At 33.2% G+C, this 19,545-nt stretch overlaps 2 protein-coding genes across 4 annotated transcripts in view; one reads left to right on the forward strand and one right to left on the reverse strand.

The window, feature by feature from the left end:
- Nucleotides 1-131: 131 nt before the first annotated feature.
- LOC121370014 (KIF-binding protein-like) lies at nt 132-4,152 on the forward strand. Its single transcript, XM_041495107.1, has one exon. It carries the CDS (start codon nt 132-134, stop codon nt 1,980-1,982), a length of 1,851 nt encoding a protein of 616 aa, XP_041351041.1. The 3' UTR covers nt 1,983-4,152.
- A 2,917-nt stretch (nt 4,153-7,069) lies between these two features.
- Nucleotides 7,070-19,545, reverse strand: part of LOC121371170 (signal-induced proliferation-associated 1-like protein 2) — a 104,952-nt gene continuing 92,476 nt past the window's right edge. For 2 of the 3 annotated variants that reach the window (XM_041496864.1, XM_041496863.1), the window contains 5 exons: nt 18,721-18,908; nt 17,868-18,022; nt 15,348-15,465; nt 14,841-14,925; nt 7,070-14,022 (listed from right to left, as the gene is read on the reverse strand). In XM_041496864.1, the coding sequence (XP_041352798.1) occupies nt 13,879-14,022; nt 14,841-14,925; nt 15,348-15,465; nt 17,868-18,022; nt 18,721-18,908 (690 nt within the window). In that variant the 3' untranslated portion in view covers nt 7,070-13,878. Of the gene's footprint in view, nt 14,023-14,840; nt 14,926-15,347; nt 15,466-17,867; nt 18,023-18,720; nt 18,909-19,545 lie in introns of those variants that run through there. The other variant, XM_041496865.1, reaches the window with a different exon arrangement.

A 19,545-nucleotide genomic window follows, 5' to 3' on the forward strand; every position in this document is an offset into this window, starting at 1 on the left:
ACATTACTTAATTTAATAGAATTGAATAAAATATACCGAAATAAATAATGTTCATGATATAATCTCGTGTTCTGTTGATATAATATTTTACAAGAGACAATAAATTTAGTGCGATTCTATTATGTATCAAAATGGCGATGTATGATGATTTTCTTGTTTCACATGGTTACGAAATTTTTGAACAAGCAAGAAAATTAAGTGATGAAGAGTCTGAACATGATCCAGAAACTGAGCCGTTTAAGTCTAAATACAAAGCTAGAGAACTGTTGCAAGGACTAAAAGAGCGTGTCGATAGTTTTCGAAATGAAGAGCCAGATGACTCGAAATTTGTATGTGCTGAAGCGGTTATTGAACTGACACTTGGCATTAACTTCGGTGATACTGAAGAATTCGCAGAAGGGGAAAACCACCTAAAGAAATGCCTGCAGGTGATTGAAAAAATTAAGTACACAGAACAAGCAGCAGGCATTTATCAAATGGCACTAAATCAAATTGGAATTATTACAACAGGTCGTTTCAAATATGAAGATGCCCTAGAATATTTAAAACGGGCTGAAAGTTGCTATAAATCCTTCATAGATAATGCTGGGAATGCACCTCATTCAGTCACAGAATTCTTTCAAAAACCAAATGAAGATGAGAATGATTGTGCTCACAAACGGTCACAATCATTTGAACGGGAATACACACACACACTCTACTACATTGCACAGGTTTTTGCAAAAATGGGTGAGAAAAAGGAATCAGCAAAATACTGTCATGTCACACTGAAACGGCAATTAAATGCCAAGGACTATAAACCTCTAGATTGGTCACTAAATGCAGCAACCCTGTCTCAGTATTATATAAATGTTGATGACTTCACAAGCTCGCGTCATTGCCTTGCAAGTGCAAGTGTCATATTTGATGAGGCACTGTCAACAATGCATGATATTCCAGAAGATGACAAGGAAAAACTGATTCAACAGAAGGCAGATATTGACAGATGCTGGGCTAAGTATGGCCTAGCATTACTTGAAGTTTCAAAAGACCACTGGCTAAAAGAAGTAGATTCACTCCCTGCCAATTTAAATGATTTATCTCTCGATCAAAAAGAGGATCACAATGCAGATTTGAAACAATCATCCACCGAGGTTGAAGGTGCTTCAGGGGAAGAAGCCCAAGGTGCAGAAGCTGAAGATAATTGTAACATGTTGGATGTTGAAAAAACAGAAGCCTCATCGAGATTTGACCTAGAATTAACTTACCACGAAGAACAGATTACTGACAAGTATGCCCATGACTTTACTGAAGCTCGTGAAGTTTTCCTGTGCATACAGAAGTGGTTGAATTCTGCAAAAGAGTTTTATGTATGTGATGGTTATTGTACAGACTACATTGAAATAATGCGAGATTACAGTTTAGCCTTCAAGCTCCTTTCTTTTTTTGAACCTGATATGGAAAGGCAATGCAAGATGCATAAGCGCAGAATAGATATTTTGTCTGACACACTTGATGGCCTGAATCCTCAGCACTACCTGCTTGTCTGTCGCCAACTGATGTTCGAGTTGGGCGAGACTTACAGCGCCATGATGGATCTCAAACTTGCTCTCTTGGAAACCCAAGGCAATTCACCTTCAGCCCATGCCGTGAAGAAGATAAACAGCTTGATTGAAAATAGCATAAAGCAGTACAGAGCATACACAGATTCTCTTAAAGGTGGCAAAACAGAGTTACCTGAAGAGTTTTCTGAAATGGACGTCCGACCAGCTCTGGTAGCATTTTTCTGTATGGGGCGTTTATATTCTAAATTTATTACTAGCAATTCAGAGCACAAACTGGCCTTCTTGAAAAACAGTTTTGACTGCTACAAGACTGTTGCTGATTATGTGGAGAAAAATCCCTCTGCAAAGGAAATAGTATCCAGTGAACTTCCTATCTGTCAAGAAATGGTTATATTGCTGCCAGCAAAAATGGATAAAATTAGAGATGGGCTTTTATAACTTGTTTGGCAAAAGTCCCAGACTGCAATTTGTATGACATTTCATATTATGCTTTCACTGTTGCTACATGTGATAAAGAAGCATGCATACACACATGTACAGCTGTAGAAGTATGTGTGTATCAGATATCTGTATTTCAAAAGAACTGCTTAACTAACAGTCACTTTAAAATTTATATAAACTTTTCTGTGTCGGAATGAGGGAAAGTGCAAATAAGCCATTGCTGTTAATGAAAAAATGTAGCAGATTGACATTTCCACTAAAGACTGGTTCAGAATTATCAACACTGAAATTCAGTGGCAAAGTTTATTAGTTTATTAATACAAGTCAGAATGACGTTTTACTTTTATTGTTAAACTGATGCAAAAATACATGTTTTGCTAGGTTTTGAAATCAAGATGATGTGCACAAATGTATACTGGTACATTTATCTACATTCGTGTAATTTCATTCTAGACCTCTGAAAATTGTGAGAGTGAGTTTCGTTCTTGCGTTAATCGCATAAGTATAGTTTGCCTAACCCATTTTTCGTTTGCACATTGAATTTATTACAGCATTTACATGATCATGACGCATTACGTAAAAACAAAATGGGTTACCTGAATTTGTTTTTGCGTAACCCATAAATGGTTTACGCCAATTTTCAATTCTCAGGTACCTGTATTGGCACCAACAGTTTCATTTAATTTTTCAAGTTGGCTGTCAATATGTTATTTATTTTGATAGCAATCTCTTTTAGAAACAGAAAAGTATAATTATGTTACATTGTCTCAACATGAAGATCTTGAGAATGTTTTCTGAATTTAGGTGTTTATCATTTGTAACAGAGTTATGGTGATATAACTTAGGAGATAACTTGAGAGATAAGAGAAAAAAAAAAAATGTCCAGCCTTTTTTTTTTTGGCAATGCCTTTTTTTGTATAAAATTTTGTACATTTAGTATAAACTTACAGATCAAGTTTAACTTTAATGGTGATTTTTTCGCAGATTTATGGCCCTTGAACTTAGGAGATATGAAAATTTGTTGGGCCCGGTAGGGGACATGTATTGCCTCAGCAGTACTCTGAATGCTTGTTACAATGGGTAAAGTACATATATGTATAAGTACATCAATACAAGGCCATAGGAAGCAGTAATTTAATTTTAATTAAAAAAAGAGAAGAAAACATGGTGTTAATCCTGTTCAAAATATGTTGTTAAAGAAAACAAAACTTCTGCTTCAAAATGCCTCAGAATGCAGCAAAAAGCAACAAAGGAAAATGAAGCAGGTCTTGTGGGTATTGCATCCTTCATGCATGGTGGTGTCTAACTGGGCCTTGCCAGTCTTTTTGGCGTATTCTAGTGTACACTGCTGGAGCAGGATGTATCTCAGTGGTTGAGTGCTCGCCTGTGGTGCGGTGAATCATAGCACTGATTGCCTTCTGTGGACTGTTTTCCTCGTCTTTCCCAGTGACTAGTATATCCAAGGTTGTAGTATTTTGTACTGTCCTGTCCATGAGAAAGTGCATATAAAATATTCCATGCTGCTTTATTGGTAAAAATAGCCTATCATGTATGGGTCAGCAGTGGGTTTTCTCTCTTTGCAACCAAGTGTTGAAAATGTGTTGAGATGATGTTGAACAAAGATATGTTTCTTATGTGTTGCTTTCCCCATGCAAATGTAGGCAATCCACGGCTAGCTCTGGCAATCGCCAATTGCAAATTTTGAAAGCATTTGGCGAATTTTATTTTAATTGGGTGAAATAATTTAACTGACATTTTTAAGACAATAACTGTTGATTTCTGCAATTTTTGAAGTTTAATAGACAATTTAGCCAAATCTTTTGCTCGCTCAGAGCTAGCCCTACAATCGATATGTACTGGGTGGATATTCTCTGTGTGTCTAAATCCATGACATGGTGATTGGGGAAAGGAAAATATAACTGATAATCTAAGAAAATAGTTGTATTTAAAAATTCACATGTACAAACGCTTCATGATGAAGCTAGTATTGGTGATAGCGACATTGTGACTGTTCTACTGATTTGGTTTGAACCTATTTTTTGCACTTGTAAACATCCAAGTTTTAGTTGATACGGAAACTGAATAACTGAAATGCATTCATTAGTATTTTGTTGAAATGCATGTACATATTACACATATAGATACATGTATTAAAATGCAATGATAACAAATTGTTTTTATCTTTATTTCGACATCATGTTACAATTTGTGATACACCTAACTTTCAAATGAAGGATGTCACTTGTGCATCCTCCTTTTGGTCGATTCCTTGACATCATTAGGGGCTTTCATGTCTCAGTGACCCAGAGAGCTATGCTGGCAGGAGCTGGATTGGCTAATGGGTTGTCTAGACTGATGTGGACTAAGGGCATCTTCCCATAATAACTACTCCCAGTTTGACTATTCAAAATGGAAAATGCATCGCTAATCAAGGCTCTAAATAGTGACTGTGCGAAAAACAGTGAAAAGCAGTCGCTTTTTAGACCTAGCAAGTGATATAAAAATTCACCTACTAAAATCACCCCCAAAAATCGCAGGTCATTTTTCATGAATGGATGTATGTAGGATCATCTCATCTTCTAGTTAGCTACGTCTCTTTAAGTGATTTTGTTACATATGTATTTTAATTTTATAATGCTCTAAAATACATGTACATATCGGAGGTCCTAATTTCCACACGCTGTCCCAAACCCTCGCCTCAACCCGAACTGTCATTATTTCCAGCAGGCCATATTTTTTCTTAGCAGGACATATTTCGTTTGGCCTGCTATTTTAAAATATATAACAGCAGGCCATATTTTACTTCCCATTTCGAGCCCTGCTAATTCAGTGAGCTTGTCCATTTAATTATTATTTTGTGAGCTTAAAACCAGCAAATGGTACAGATACACAAAATATGTAGATACATTTACCACCATAGCTATTTCTCGTTACAGCCAGTGAACCACAACTGGTATATCAACGGCTGTGCTATGTCCTATCCTGTCTGTGGGATGGTGCATATAAAAGACCCCTTGCTACTAGTACTATGGAAAAATGTAGCAGGTTTTCTCAAAAACTATATGTAAAAATTACTAAATGTTTGACATCCAACAGCCAATGATTAATAGATCAATGTGCTTTATTTTAATTTTAATTGCCATAGATGCTTTCATTATAAATGTATTATGAATCAATTTAAATTTGTGCATCTACGTTGACTTGTGTTAGTTAATCTACCAGGTATGTATTTAATATATCTGGAGCTGTGCATTTCTCTATGCATGTTGAACTCAATGTTATTTTTAATAATAGTCATAATGGGAGTGAACCAAAGGCGAGGTAACATTAACCTCTAGTGCTTTAGAGGAATTAGGTTGCAAGCACACTATTGTAATATACCATGGTACTATGCATAAACAGATATTATGACTACTACTACACTTGTGGTGTTATGTACATGATATATTATTGATATTTCAGCTTCCATCTACATTAGCATTGCGGTATATTATTCAAGATGCAACTGTCATCAGTAACATGAAATACTTAGTAGTTTGTGCAACAGAAGCTTCCAGTTAATTAATTTTGACTTGATGTTTGTGCTTTTATCAGTTAAAAGTTTGTTTTGTTTAACAGCACCACTAGAGCACATCGATTTATCAATCATTGGCTACTGGATGTCAAACATTTGGTAATTTTGACATATAGTCTTGGAGGAAACCCACAGCATTTTTCAGTTAGTAGCAAGGGATCTTTCATATGCACCATCCCACAGACAGGATAATACATACACACCCTTTGATGTGGTGCACTGGCTAGAATGAGAAATAGCCCGGCCCACCGACTGGGATCAATCCCAAACTGACCGTGTATCAGGTGGATGCTTTACCACTGGGCTGTCCAGCACTTTACTTTTATCAGATTCAGCATGCTGTCCCGAGACGCACGTCACCTCAGCTATCTGGAATATTTCTTCAGGTTAATGGGTATCTTTTATCTTTAGTGATTATTAGGTTAATTGAGATATGTTGTAGTGATTGGTGCTAGCACGGATCGACCTTGCAATAACAGATAGTTGCCAACAAGACTTTTCTGCATCAGACGGCAATGATCAGATCTATTGCTGATCCAGTGAAAATTTTACAATTTGTGACTGGAGCACAAATCCTTTTTTGATTCAGACTGTTTGGATCTGATCTGTGTAGAAATCACCAGGTCAACCGATGAGCTTTTTGGGTGATTATTGAAGCTGTAGCTGCATGATCTGCATTAGTAAGATACAGTTGAATCCAGTTTACTTTAATTTTAATGGTGCACGGGAAAGTTTTTGACCCAACCATTCGGTCAACATTGTGCAAGTGTTAGTTGGGGCTTCGGTTTTGGTTTAGAGTGTTTTGGTGTATTAGACCCTTCTGAGATTCTACTGTATATTAAATGGCGAGCGAGACTGGAATTTAAAACCCTAAAACAATTCTGAATGGTAAACTGAATTTTGTGTTGGTTTTTAATCTGTCATATCCATGAAATATGTAACGAAATGAGTGCATTAGACAAGAAAATGGCATACAGGACATTTACTTTGAAATTAACTGTACTGGAAGTAATATTTGCTATTGTGTGTATGGTTACACACTTACCTTGTGTTAACATATGAATGGCAGTCACAGAAATAAGCAGAATGTTTCACTAGTCCACCAGACAAGCACATCAAGGAATCTGCGTGTTTGTCAATACATTGTTTTGGTAAAAAATACTTAACAGCCAATACATTGTCTCGTCAAAATAAGTGGGTTTTTTGTCTAAGAGCAACATCAATGCTTTTTATTGCACAAGGTTATGATACTGTTTTTTTTAAAAACTTTTTTCATGTCCACATAATCAAAGTACATTTTACTTGTTCAAACAGATTTTTTTTTAGTGATCGGGACAAACGGACAGGTACTTATTTCAAACAAACACTGATTGGACGTTCTGAATTGCTAAGTCTGGTGGAATGGAATTAGTCTTAAGATTGATTAGCTTAGACTAACTGAAATTCAAGTGAAAATTTATACTAAAGAGATACTAGAAAATACCACCCTAAAAAATCAACAACAAATCTGTATGTTCATAAAATGTTTTTAGTCAATTTGTACATACAAATCGATATACAAGATCAATAATTTTGATCTGGTTCAAAAAATAATTGCATCTCTGGTGTAACTATACACAGCAGAGTATCAGTTACACACATAACAACCTTGCTAAGCTATGCATAACAATGACACATAATGTACATACAAGTGAAAATACTGCTATGGGACCAATCTATGTTAAATAAAAATGTTTGGTGAATCAAGAAATTATTGTAATTATCTAGATCCTTTTTCACTAACCACTGGTTGAATTTGCTCACATTTCCTAACTGGATATAATACACAAACTGCATATATCAACATTTTTATATTCAAAATTACATGAACTTTCTCCCCCTTTAGTTTTAAGTTGCAGAATAAATAACTTTGCAGCAGTTATTATGGATCTCGCCAAGATTGGTGTAGTATATAAAATATACACACTATAAATAAAAGCTAATATATAGCAGCATGAGAAATGATGTGAGAGTACTGACTGCACAGCATGTTAATGATAAATATAGTCACACATTTATGCAAATGAGGTGGACAGGTAATTATGTATAACTTACAAACTGAATTGTACAGAATATTGTAAATCATAAAATATTAGCAAATATTAACAGCCAACTAAGTGACATAAAACTTTAACGATGTCATTTAAAAAAATTAACTAAAATATTTTTGACAACTTACATTTAATACAAAATTACAGTAATGTGTGTGCTAAGTATTGTTTTTGAAAACTATCCTTTTAGTTTAATCAGTAATATGTAACCATTATTGTTTTAAATTAATACAATTTTATTTTTATTTTAAATTGCACAAATTTGTGCAATTTAAAAAAAAAAGAGTAAATTTCTTTCAAATTTAGTGTCATGAAATATTAGCATCTTGTATAGCCTTGCTAAATTCACTAAATGTTTATGATTTACAGTACCTTTTTTTTTTTATAAGACTGTTAATAAAGTAAACAACTGATATTATTATTATTTATTCTTACGAAACTAACATACCAGTATACACAATAGTTAAAATAACTCACTGTATTACTCCCCCACCTGATTGAACCTGCATATTTAAAACAGGTTTCTAGGGCGTAAGAGCTCAAGAATAGTAAAAATCAAGGTACAATGGTTTTTCTTTTTACTACTTTTCATAATTCAAAACCTATTTTACCATAAATAATAGGGGAAATTAATGCCAGCTGCAAAGTCATTAGATTTTGTTTTCCAGTATTACGTGATTGAACAACTGTAGCTAAATATTGGTATTTATTACTCCAATGCGCATTCATACCTGAAGAATTAAAAATAATAATTTCTCACCGAGAAATAATTATGCATTGGTGTAACCTATAACATTGATTTACGATTTGGTACTTGCAAACCAATGACCATGATAAATAGGATGTCATCACACAAAATGACGTAACATAATTTTAAGTTTGCATTTACACCTATCTGCTTCCATTGTTAAATTTTCAGTAAAATGTTTTAATACAATTCATTATAGATTTTTAGAATGTTTTTCTTTTGAAAACTATTTGTGATTGTGAATAATATTCAACTTTAGTTATAGCAATACTAGATTGTTTATAAAGTGGTTTATATTATTTTTACACACATGTACATATGGATGTCGAAAAGAAGTCTTAAAAAAGAATTAGCTGACATAATGAATAGAACAAACTTGGTACTAGTTTTTATCAAAAGCTTGTGACCAATGAAAATTATTTCACATTTGATAATAACTGGTGACTTGTTTATTATCATCAGAAATAAATTTTTGAGCAGTTGTGTGATGATATCTGGTAGGAGAGTAGGATGTTAACTGAATTTATTTGTAGTTTAATAACATGATCAGCAAAGAAGTCAATATGCATGACTACATTTTTGTGTTAATTTAAAACAAAAATCTACTAGCAGTTCATTAAAACTGCCAATAAGACTTGATGTTTAAAGTTTCCTCCATAAACACTAGAACAACTCATCATAATTGCTTTAATCTTTCTCTGATCAGAACCTGAATATTAATTATGCTTGACAGAGTTTGTTGTTTATTAAAATATAAAATCCCATTTCATTATCAATAAATCATATGTAGATGAAAATCCCAAACAAGAGCTGCACTGAAGCATAGATCAAAGAAAAGATAAGCAGTATTAAATAAAGAAGTAAAAGCAATAGGACAACAAATGACATAATACATTTTTCAACTTCACATTTAAGAAAAACAAATTCTGTAGAATTAAATATCTTGTTAACTATAGACTGGTTTTGTTGTTTCACTAATCCATTCACTATGCTTAACACACAATGTGATGTACAATTCATAATTAATCTAGATCGGTCTATTTACTTTTATAAAACTGTTTCATTTATTTTAAAGCATGCACTGAAATCAACATCCACATGTGCAGCTAGGACTCAAATTTCATTGACCTTGGTATTTAATAATAATATGAAAACTCTGCTGTAAAATTGTTAAGGCTAAAGCTGAGGTTATTACCATCACTGCTGCCAATGGAAAATTAACACCTACAGGGTTTTATCACCTATGTTTCTAGACTCCGATAATGGGCACCATTTCCCACCATTCTACAGAGGCTATGTCGTTTTTTATTCCCAATTTTGGAGTAAAAAATTCCCAATCTGAATGTAAATCGCATTCACTTGACAAACCTTCCCTCCCCAATAACATTTTGTAATGCACAATAGATATATATATATTTATTTGAATAAACACAAGTACATGTATATTCATATATATATATATATATAGCATTACTTTTTTAATTCTAACTTGGCTTAATAAGATGTTTTTCAAATCCCAATTTTTGGTAAAACAACGCTAAAATTCCCAATTTCAAATCCATTTCAAAGTCAAATTTTAGAAATAAACACCGACGTATATCTCACATTTCAATTCATTGAGATGACACAGCATAAGCTATGTTTAAAAAACAACCGAAAATCTTACTTAAATCTGATGTACATGTACTTAACACAATACAGGGAAAATTCAAATATACAGTATATTGGAATATTCTCACAAATAAATACTGATGACACAATAAATCATTACAATTTCAAATGTTTGATATTGTATATATTACATTTTACTTTGTAATGTCCTGTATATCCGATACTACAGCCTATTGCTATCATTTACTGATGCACATCAGTTTTACTCCATTGCAACATATTTATTCAATATTTCTTTAAAAAAACTAAATATGAAATTATCCTCCTGATATTTTCAACTGTTTCTCAACTTGACTGAAACAATATTGCATTTGTATACAACAATACTAAGTGTTTTATTTACCAAATTAGTATTAACATTTACATGTATATGGATTATGTATATAAAAATCTGTGGCTTTTATTAAAAAGACACAAATAAACTACATGTAATTGTATGGTATATATTTTGAAATATAACCCCCCCCACCCCAATTTTATGCTGTTTTATCTAATTTTTAACCAAATTGTTGTTCACTATATTTTTCACTGTACATGTATATAATTGATGATCTTTAAAATACCCAAACAGAATATATAATTTGCTTAAACTAAAATTAACAACTGCTTCTTATCATAAAAGTAGCCTTTAAACATTTAAAAAGCAAAAAAATAAAAAAATAACATCACAAAAATATAAAATCAAAACTATTACAGACATTGTTTAATACAACAAACCAATAATGTGACAAACAAATTTAAGATCGTATAAATTTTAAATATTTGCAATTTAAAAAAACCTTTAAAAACTAAAACTAAAAATAGCAGTTTTTCCTACAAAGAAGACACACTTTTTAAAAATAAAATAAAACCAAAAAAAATGATTTGCATAACTGAATGAACACAATGAATACACACATTTGGAAGTCTTACTTTAAAAACTGCTGGTTATAAACACAAAAAAGCAATGCAATCATAAATTAAAAAGCCTTTATTTACATCTGCTTGTTTTAAAAGGTTAAAAATGCTGTTCAAATGAAACTCATTGTAAACTTATTTCGCGATATTTAACTAATTCATTAAATCACCAAGTTCAAGTTAATGATCCTAAGTGATCGAGTCGACAGAAATACTGCTACAGTACTCTTTGAATACCCATGTACCACCCCTCTTGCAATACTATCATGACAGTATTTTAACTATTGCAATGCAAATGTATTTAAGCTAAAATATTAATATAAAGAAAAAGGGAAAAGAAGAAAAAAAGACTGAGATAAAGTAAGTTATTAAATATATATATATATACACATGTGTCTGTATATATATATATATATATATATATATATATATATATCCAATGTTATTAACCTACTATTACTATTCCTGCAATTCAAAGAGAGGGAAGTTCCATTAAAAATTTTCCCCTAACTTTTAGTAAGCAACATCTTTTGCAGTATTATGTCATACAGGATTCATATTTTTTTAAAGATGTTGAATTTGTCATGTCACAAAAATAATTATAATATTCTTAATTCATACAAAAGTATGTATGTTTTGTGATGTTTATCTCTGCACTACTTTATTTTTATATACCAGTACTGTATTGAAACTATTGAGGAATAAATTATACATTTAAAAATATGTCCTACCAAATGAGAAGTCAAATATTGGTTATCTGTTTGCTTTAATCAGAAATCATATATAATCTGGTGGGAGGATAAATAATAATGTAATATATATATATATATATATATATACACACACACATATACATACATACATACATACATACATACATACATACATACATACATTCATTACATACATTACATACATACATACATACATACATATATATACATACACACACAGTTGGATCTTATTGGGTTGAACTCTGAAAGATCGAATACACTGCAACGCTCGAACCAAAAACAAAGTTTCAAGTTACACTTATATGATGTTAACCAAATGGATAGGTCAAACTACCCAATGGGTCAAACACTTTCTCGAGCACCAATGGGGTTTGGGCCAACGGGATTCAACTGTGTATATATATATATATACACATACACACACACATATACATACATATATATGAACTTTTACTACATTAAAACATTTCTATACAAATGGGAATGTCACTATTTTCACTTGAAAATATTATAAAATGACTTAAAAGTTTGATTATTTACACTTATTTAAAAAATATTTAAATAGTTAAAATAGGTATCTAGGTACTAGTACTTAAATATAATATCATTTTGGGTTTTTTTGGTATTCAAATGATACTAAGAAACATTATTTTTACAAAATAAATATCCAATTGATAATTGGGGGCCAAGATTGGGATACTTCATAAGGCAACACAACACACAAAAATATTATTAATTATTCTTTCCCTGCCATTTTATGATTGCATTTGTAGTTTACTCCCTTTAGTAACAGTAAAACGGTTGCAATGTTACACACACATTTTACTGTTAAAGCAAAGTAAAGCTACATATATTATGACAAAAGTTTCTGCCCCAATATATTAATCAACATATTGTGAACAAATATCTATTCTAGTTTCAGGAACACAAAAAGATATACTGCAGAAATATTTTTCCTTTGTCCTTGTGTATATGGCACCCAGTATAAACATCTTTATCTTCAAATGTCTAAAACCCCACAGTGCCACACATATGAATGATGAAAATGGATTCTGATGTGTAAAGCACTGCAGTTGTAACCCATGTAACCCTCACTTCCTGAAATTTCATATCCATACAGGAAGTCATCTGCAACATTTGGAGAATCACTGTTAAATATATGGAGATAGGAGTTTTAAAACAAACTACCAATTTTAATTTTTTTTAGAAAGTCGTTCACACAATATTATTCCAACATTTCCTACAACCCATATCAATATTAAAATAAACAATAAAGACATTTTGGGATTCCAAAAGATGTCACAATACATTGCAAGTAATGTGTTATAGACAACCGGACGGTATTATGCAGACTTGCACTGAATAGCAAGCAAGCAAAAAAATATATCTTGTCAACACACACACAAAAATCAAAACTACTATCACCCTTGTAATGTTTTAGGTAATCTCAGCTTAATAGGATCCTTTCTTTTGAATCCATATTTATTTCATTGACTGCCTCCATTTTAGACACTATAGTTTGTGATTTGCTAGACACAGCCATGTACGTAGATAATCATCAGCAGAATAGCACAGTAAACAGTCAGACATGCACAGCTGTGCAGATCGTTGTGTTGCATGTGAATTCATCAGTGTCAAGGTACTGTATGTATGTCTACAGTAATGACCTGATTAGCTAGATTGCCATGCTTGACAGCTCCTGAATTCAGGTCAGCACATGACAGGCAGATGCCAGGTCCTGGCTTTGAGTGCACAGATCAATAATTAATGAACAACATGTAGACTGTGACAAAGGCCTGGAGACACAGCAATACAACTAATCCATAGTTTACTGCAGACTACTGTAATATGATAAAACAAACCACAAATATTATCTTTTACAGCAATCGTCAGTCACAGTACAAATTTATAAAATCTGTATTAGTTATTATCTGCCAGTGAAGATTCAAATTCGTACAGAGCTGCTAAATAGCTGGTCCAGTACTTTTTAATAATCCATTCTTCTGCTGCCTGTGTTTTGTTACTGAATCACATTCTAACTCATTTGGTCATTGTTTGACCATGATTATTCTGTTAAAGAATGAATGAGGTCTTAATCACTATTTATTGTAGTTAAGACCATCAGACTAGTTTTTGTGGTTATTAAATTCACTAGAGAGAGACTTTCCCAGAGCTGTGTTCACTGTCTGTCAATCGTGTTAAAGAACCACTCTGTAAACCTACGCAGCTGGGCTGCTGCCGTTTGCGATTCCTCCTGCAACCGAACATTATCCGATCGCAGTTGCTGGTTTTCAGACTCCAAAGCTAGTTTTTCTTTTCTTTCCTGAAAGACAACAAATCCAATCATTTTCATTTAATGACATATTCATCATTTCTAACTGAAAATGTGAGCTTTTTCTAACAAGTAATATGCATTATGTTTTGTTAGCCATTTGAAATACTGTAAACCGTGAAAAAAATGCGTGCATATAAATTTTGCGTTGTTTGCGTCCAACCTTATGTCGTGAAATTAATACGCACGCACTATTTTCTAGTTTGAAGTGTGCTTAAAGTGATGTCTCGATTTTCTAGTAAACCATAAAGGAAAACACACACAAAATACAGTCATAATTCAATTTATTGAAAGTTGTATTAAAATATTCATTTTACAAAAGGTAACACAAATAAGTTAATAACTGGTAACTAACACTGATCAGAAACAAAAATATTCAGAAATAATTACTAGTAGTTGTTCCATTTCGCCAACTCATAAACATAAATCTTGAGTGTGTGAATACTAGTTTGTTTACTTATGAATGTTTTGAATTGCTAACCGATATGTGTACTAGTAATTAAATTAGTCCAGCCTTTCTCCAACCTGTGGTAAAAACTAAGGTATACATTCGCAAAAAAAACACGTTGCAATATTAATACGGTTTACAGTAAAATCTTTTTTTAAAGCTGCTTAGCAATGCAGCAATAAAATATCACTTCTAAATCATTAGTTGAAAAAAACCCAAAGAAAAATGTTGCGCTAATTTGCAGGATTATTTATTCAAGAAACTAAAAACCTTTCACTGATCTTCAAGAAAGTACATGTATAATAAAACTAATCAATTTCAACGGCTCATGTTCCTTTCATATGAACTTATTAAATACTACCTTTTCCATCTGTTCTTGTACTTGAGCTAGCTTCATTTCTAATTCCTGTATTGCCTGCTGGGGGCTGAGACCAGCTGATCGCCAACTGAAAAACAGCACAACCAATAATAATTACAAAATAATCATTACAAAACATGTTTCTTTAAAATATGATTTTTGTAGCAAATTTTCACATTACAACAATGCATTTTCCTTCATGGTAAATATAATTCAATATATTTTTGTCTCTGATGTAATGAAATACCTGTTTTAAAAACAACTGTAATTTAAAATTGTCAGTTTTAAACACACTAATAATGAAATTTGTTAAAATAGTTGTGATGTCAAAGTAAAATGTTTCATAAAATTAAGAACTGCAATTAAAAACTGGTGGGATTCATAAGTCCAAAAAGATGAAAACAGAAAAACACTAAGAAAAAAACACACAAAAAAACAACAACAATGAAATTAAAATAATTCTAAAATGCAGAGAACCACCACCACAGACTACTGTAATAGTGGAAATACCTTGTAGCTGAAGCAGTGAGGGCAACAGTGTCTTGTGGAGAAGGTGGTCGGGGAGGTGGGATGTCATCCTGAGTCTCACTCGACACTGCCACTGAAGACTTACCATGACCATCCTCAGCTACAAACAGAGAACAAAACCTTAAACTATGTTCATTCAATCACTATTTTTACCATATACTGAGTGTTAATATAGTTTTCTTAGCAATAATTAATGATTTTTAAAATCTTCCAAATGTAATAAAATGTGAATTTGGCAATTTGATGATGCAAAACAAAGCTATAAACATAATAGCACATGACCAATGTGACTTACCATGCAGCATAATGTGATCTACACCTGACCAAATATCATGTCAGAACATGTATAAATATCTTGCATACATGTGCTATGTTGTAAAAGAGATTTTTCCTGTTTTCGTCTTAACAAGAATTCTTCATTCAATACTGGTCACAATAAAAACAAATTGATGGTTCTTAAGGATGGTAAAGTCATTTATTATATGGGTGTATGTTTACCCTGCAATTCATAAAATTATGACAGTCAAATTTATTTTACTTTTTGTGTGATTTAAAAACAAAAACAAACAAGAATTCATGAAAATCAGTTTGTTTATCAGTTTATTAATACTTCAAAAGTCTTTAGGCAAATGTCCACAAACACTTACATAGTAATAACTGACAGAAAGTAAACACACAAGGCTCAACACTTGTAAAACCAAATGCAGAAGGTAAAATCTTTACGAGCATTATTTTGGACATAAATATACATGTATTATGTTGGGGTAAAGGCTTCAATTAATTCACCACTTGAAACTAAGTAACACTTTCAAGTGGCCGTTGGGTACCATAATCTTTGTTTTGTTTTGCCAGCAAAATTCTTTCTACGACAAGAAGCTTAATTACACAAAGGATTTTAAAACAACAGATGGTTGAATATTATCCAAAAACATATGTGAATCTATCAGTTGGGCTGGGAATAACCTATTGAAGTTTAATTATTGTATAGACTATGCCACTGTATCTACAAGTGATCAGTAGGTATGGCCAAGTTGTGTGTATACAAGAAGTACACCCTTACCATCAGTAATGACAAATTTATTAAAGAACCATAAACCCTGACAGTATTATTTCATGATATGTACATAGCTTGTGTTCTGGTGAGTGATATATTATGCTAGCCTGAGACTAATCAACTCCCCGAACAGAGCTGGCTAACTCACTGATCTTAGGATTAATACAAGTGTCCCAGTTAAAGTCTCAGTACTCTTATAACTCGACTGTGGTCATGTACAACTCCTACAATGTTAATTTTATCTCATTAGCCTGTGTGCTACAACTCATTTTTTCATTCCAACTTATTTTTGTGCTTATATCCAATTAAGGTTCAAGCACGTTGTCCTGGGCACACACACACCTCAGCTATCTGGGCTGTCTGTCCAGGACAGTGGATTAGTTGTTAGTTGGTTAGTGAGAGAGAAGAGGGTGTAGTGGCCATTACACCTACCCAATGAGCCCTTAAAAACTCGCTCTGGCTTGGAGCCGGTACTGGGCTGCGAACCCTGTACCTACTAGCCTGTAGTCCGATGGCTTAACCACTGCGCTACCGAGGCTGTTAACTACAACTCAATCCGATTTCCAAATGTCAGTCTGAACGCTATTCCCGATTCAACTGTAATCAATTAAGAACCTCAGGCAAGCACTCTAAAGAAATTAACATTATTTGGTCTCGGAGGATAAAACATACTGGGACTGTTTGTGTCATGCAAATAAATGTAACTATGGGCTGTTCCACAAGTGATAACATGAGGGAAGCTGCAGGCAACTTAATTAAACATCAATTAAATCATATTTGATTAGGTAAAAAAGTGCATCACCCCTGCCAGGCATAAATAATTATGGCATTTTTAGTCTCAACCCTACCCAGCGGCCACAATATGTTTATTTATTTTAAAGAAACATGATTAATTAGACAGAACATGAAAGTAAATAAACTACAATTTTAAAAGCAGGACATTTAGAAAAACAAGAATCCTGGTGAGGTACATGATCAAAAGTAGGTCACAGTGACCTAGTAATGGCACACAACACACTGCCATCCCAAGTTGTACTTACATGCAAGATTTGATGATCCTATATGAATTGATATGAAAAATATGGGCAGTACAAAGATTTCCTTTTATGTGCAGTAATGTGTGAAAAGTAGGTTAGGGTGACCTAGTTACGGTACATGACACACCACCATCCTAAGTTGTATTTGCATGCAAGGTTTGATGATGGACAGACAACGCCAACCATAATACGACCTGTCAAAGACAGGCATATATTTTTTTTTAATAAATACAGTGAAAGTATGTCAGTATGCACAGAGCGCCAGATCAGACAGATGTCAGCTAAACTATTGTCAATGGTTGGGACTTTGAGATCATGCCAGTTTACACAGAAATCCAGATTACACAGATGTCAGTTTGGACAGAGTCCACTGTACAATATTCCTAAACTCTGTATCTGGTATTAACTTACATTCAATAGCCTTGGTTGCGACATCCACCAAATTGGACCAATCCAGCCCAGCAGTGGTCTCAGGAAGAGGCACATTGTGACCGTGAGAATCCATGGTGGTGTGGCTCCGGGGTCGAACCCCCATCTTAGTATCCATTATGGCTCTTGGAGATAATCTGAAAAAAAAAAAATTCAAGTCTTGTATATTGTAAATTAAAAAATTATATAATCCTGTTAATAATTTTGAATTTGTATGAATGAAGAAATATAATATTTTGTAGGTTCTGGTAAAATCAGTATGTCATCCTCTTTATTGATGTATTTTGTCCTCTCTCTTATTATACAACAAGAAGGTTACAATATTTCATATGCACCATCAGTTCACGTGAGTTACAGAAATACTTAAATTCACTCAAATTGCTGATCAGTTACCTTCTAAAATTTAAAGTTACAAACTTCAGGATCATCAGGATGTATTTGCGAAAATAACTGATAATACAGACTTAAGTAGATGATGGATGGATTAGTCGTCGTCGATTGAAAGTGAAAATAAACTACCATAAACAATGACATCATGGATTGTGATCGAATGGTTTTTAAAAAATATTTAAAAACAAATATTAATAAGTTCTGTAAATTTTATTTTGGCACTTAGACTCACTAATATGTCCTCTAAACTATGACACATCAAAATAGTGTTAAATTAGTATGGTTTTTTTACAATTTGAGATTGAATAATGTTGGTTCAAATTTACATATTTCACGTTGGAAACTTGGTTCAGTCATGACGTTTTCTGGTTGTAAAGCTTGTTGGATAACTTTAAAAATATAACTGCTAAAACGCCAATTCAAAAATTTAAGAGTGGATACTCACCTCTGTTCCTTGTCACTGTCCTCCATACGAGTGATATGAACCGGAATTGCTGAAGAAAACAGGGCATCACTGCTTCCAATATGGTTGTGGTCACCACCGGATATTGTTCCCTTTGTATTGTGCAAACTCTCATCAGACATAGTCCTTTGTAACCGGTGGCTTCTGTGGGGATGACTAGATTTTCTTGACTAAAACAATACAAAATTGTGACAATACATTTACTCATTATATATTTTAATATTTGTTGTGAATGAAATAATTTTGTGACATATGACACCTATTTTGGATAAAAACTACATGCACCAAAGTGACTGAATAATCGCTTTGTCCTTAATGAGGTTTAATATTTATAATTAAACTGGTTTATTTTAGTATTTTCGCATGTGTGCTGTGAGACCTCGGTGTAGTACATGCTTGCCGAGTTACTCCCCCTTTTTTGATCTCTTTTTCACTCTACCTCGTGGTTGTAGGACGTTTTTTCTGTTCGCTGAATTTTTTTAATTTTAAAAAGCTAAAAGCGTGGTATTTGTCGCCAGAAGCGAATCGCTAAGTTTTTAGTCATTGTTTATGCTATCTATAACTGTTATCGATTCACTATGCCGCCAGTTCGGCGCAGCGTATGCAAGTCATGTCGGCGGGGGCGCGGGACCGAGAGAGGGGGTTGCTCTAGCACAGTATCGGCAACAAGGCACGGAAAACTTCAGGTGTATGCGTTACCCCGATGACAGAACCCATAGGGTCTGCAGCTGTCGCAGCAGAGGCGACGACGACCGGTAGGACAGGTGAGAATGTGTGGAGACAGTTGTGTTCAACTTCTAATAACGC

This window comes from Gigantopelta aegis, chromosome 4 (assembly GCF_016097555.1).
Source record: "Gigantopelta aegis isolate Gae_Host chromosome 4, Gae_host_genome, whole genome shotgun sequence".
NCBI classification, from domain to species: Eukaryota; Metazoa; Mollusca; class Gastropoda; order Neomphalida; family Peltospiridae; genus Gigantopelta; species Gigantopelta aegis.

Bases quoted from the DNA above. Each gene is read 5' to 3' on its own strand.
- LOC121370014 (XM_041495107.1), top strand. From the start codon at position 132: ATGGCGATGTATGATGATTTTCTTGTTTCACATGGTTACGAAATTTTT.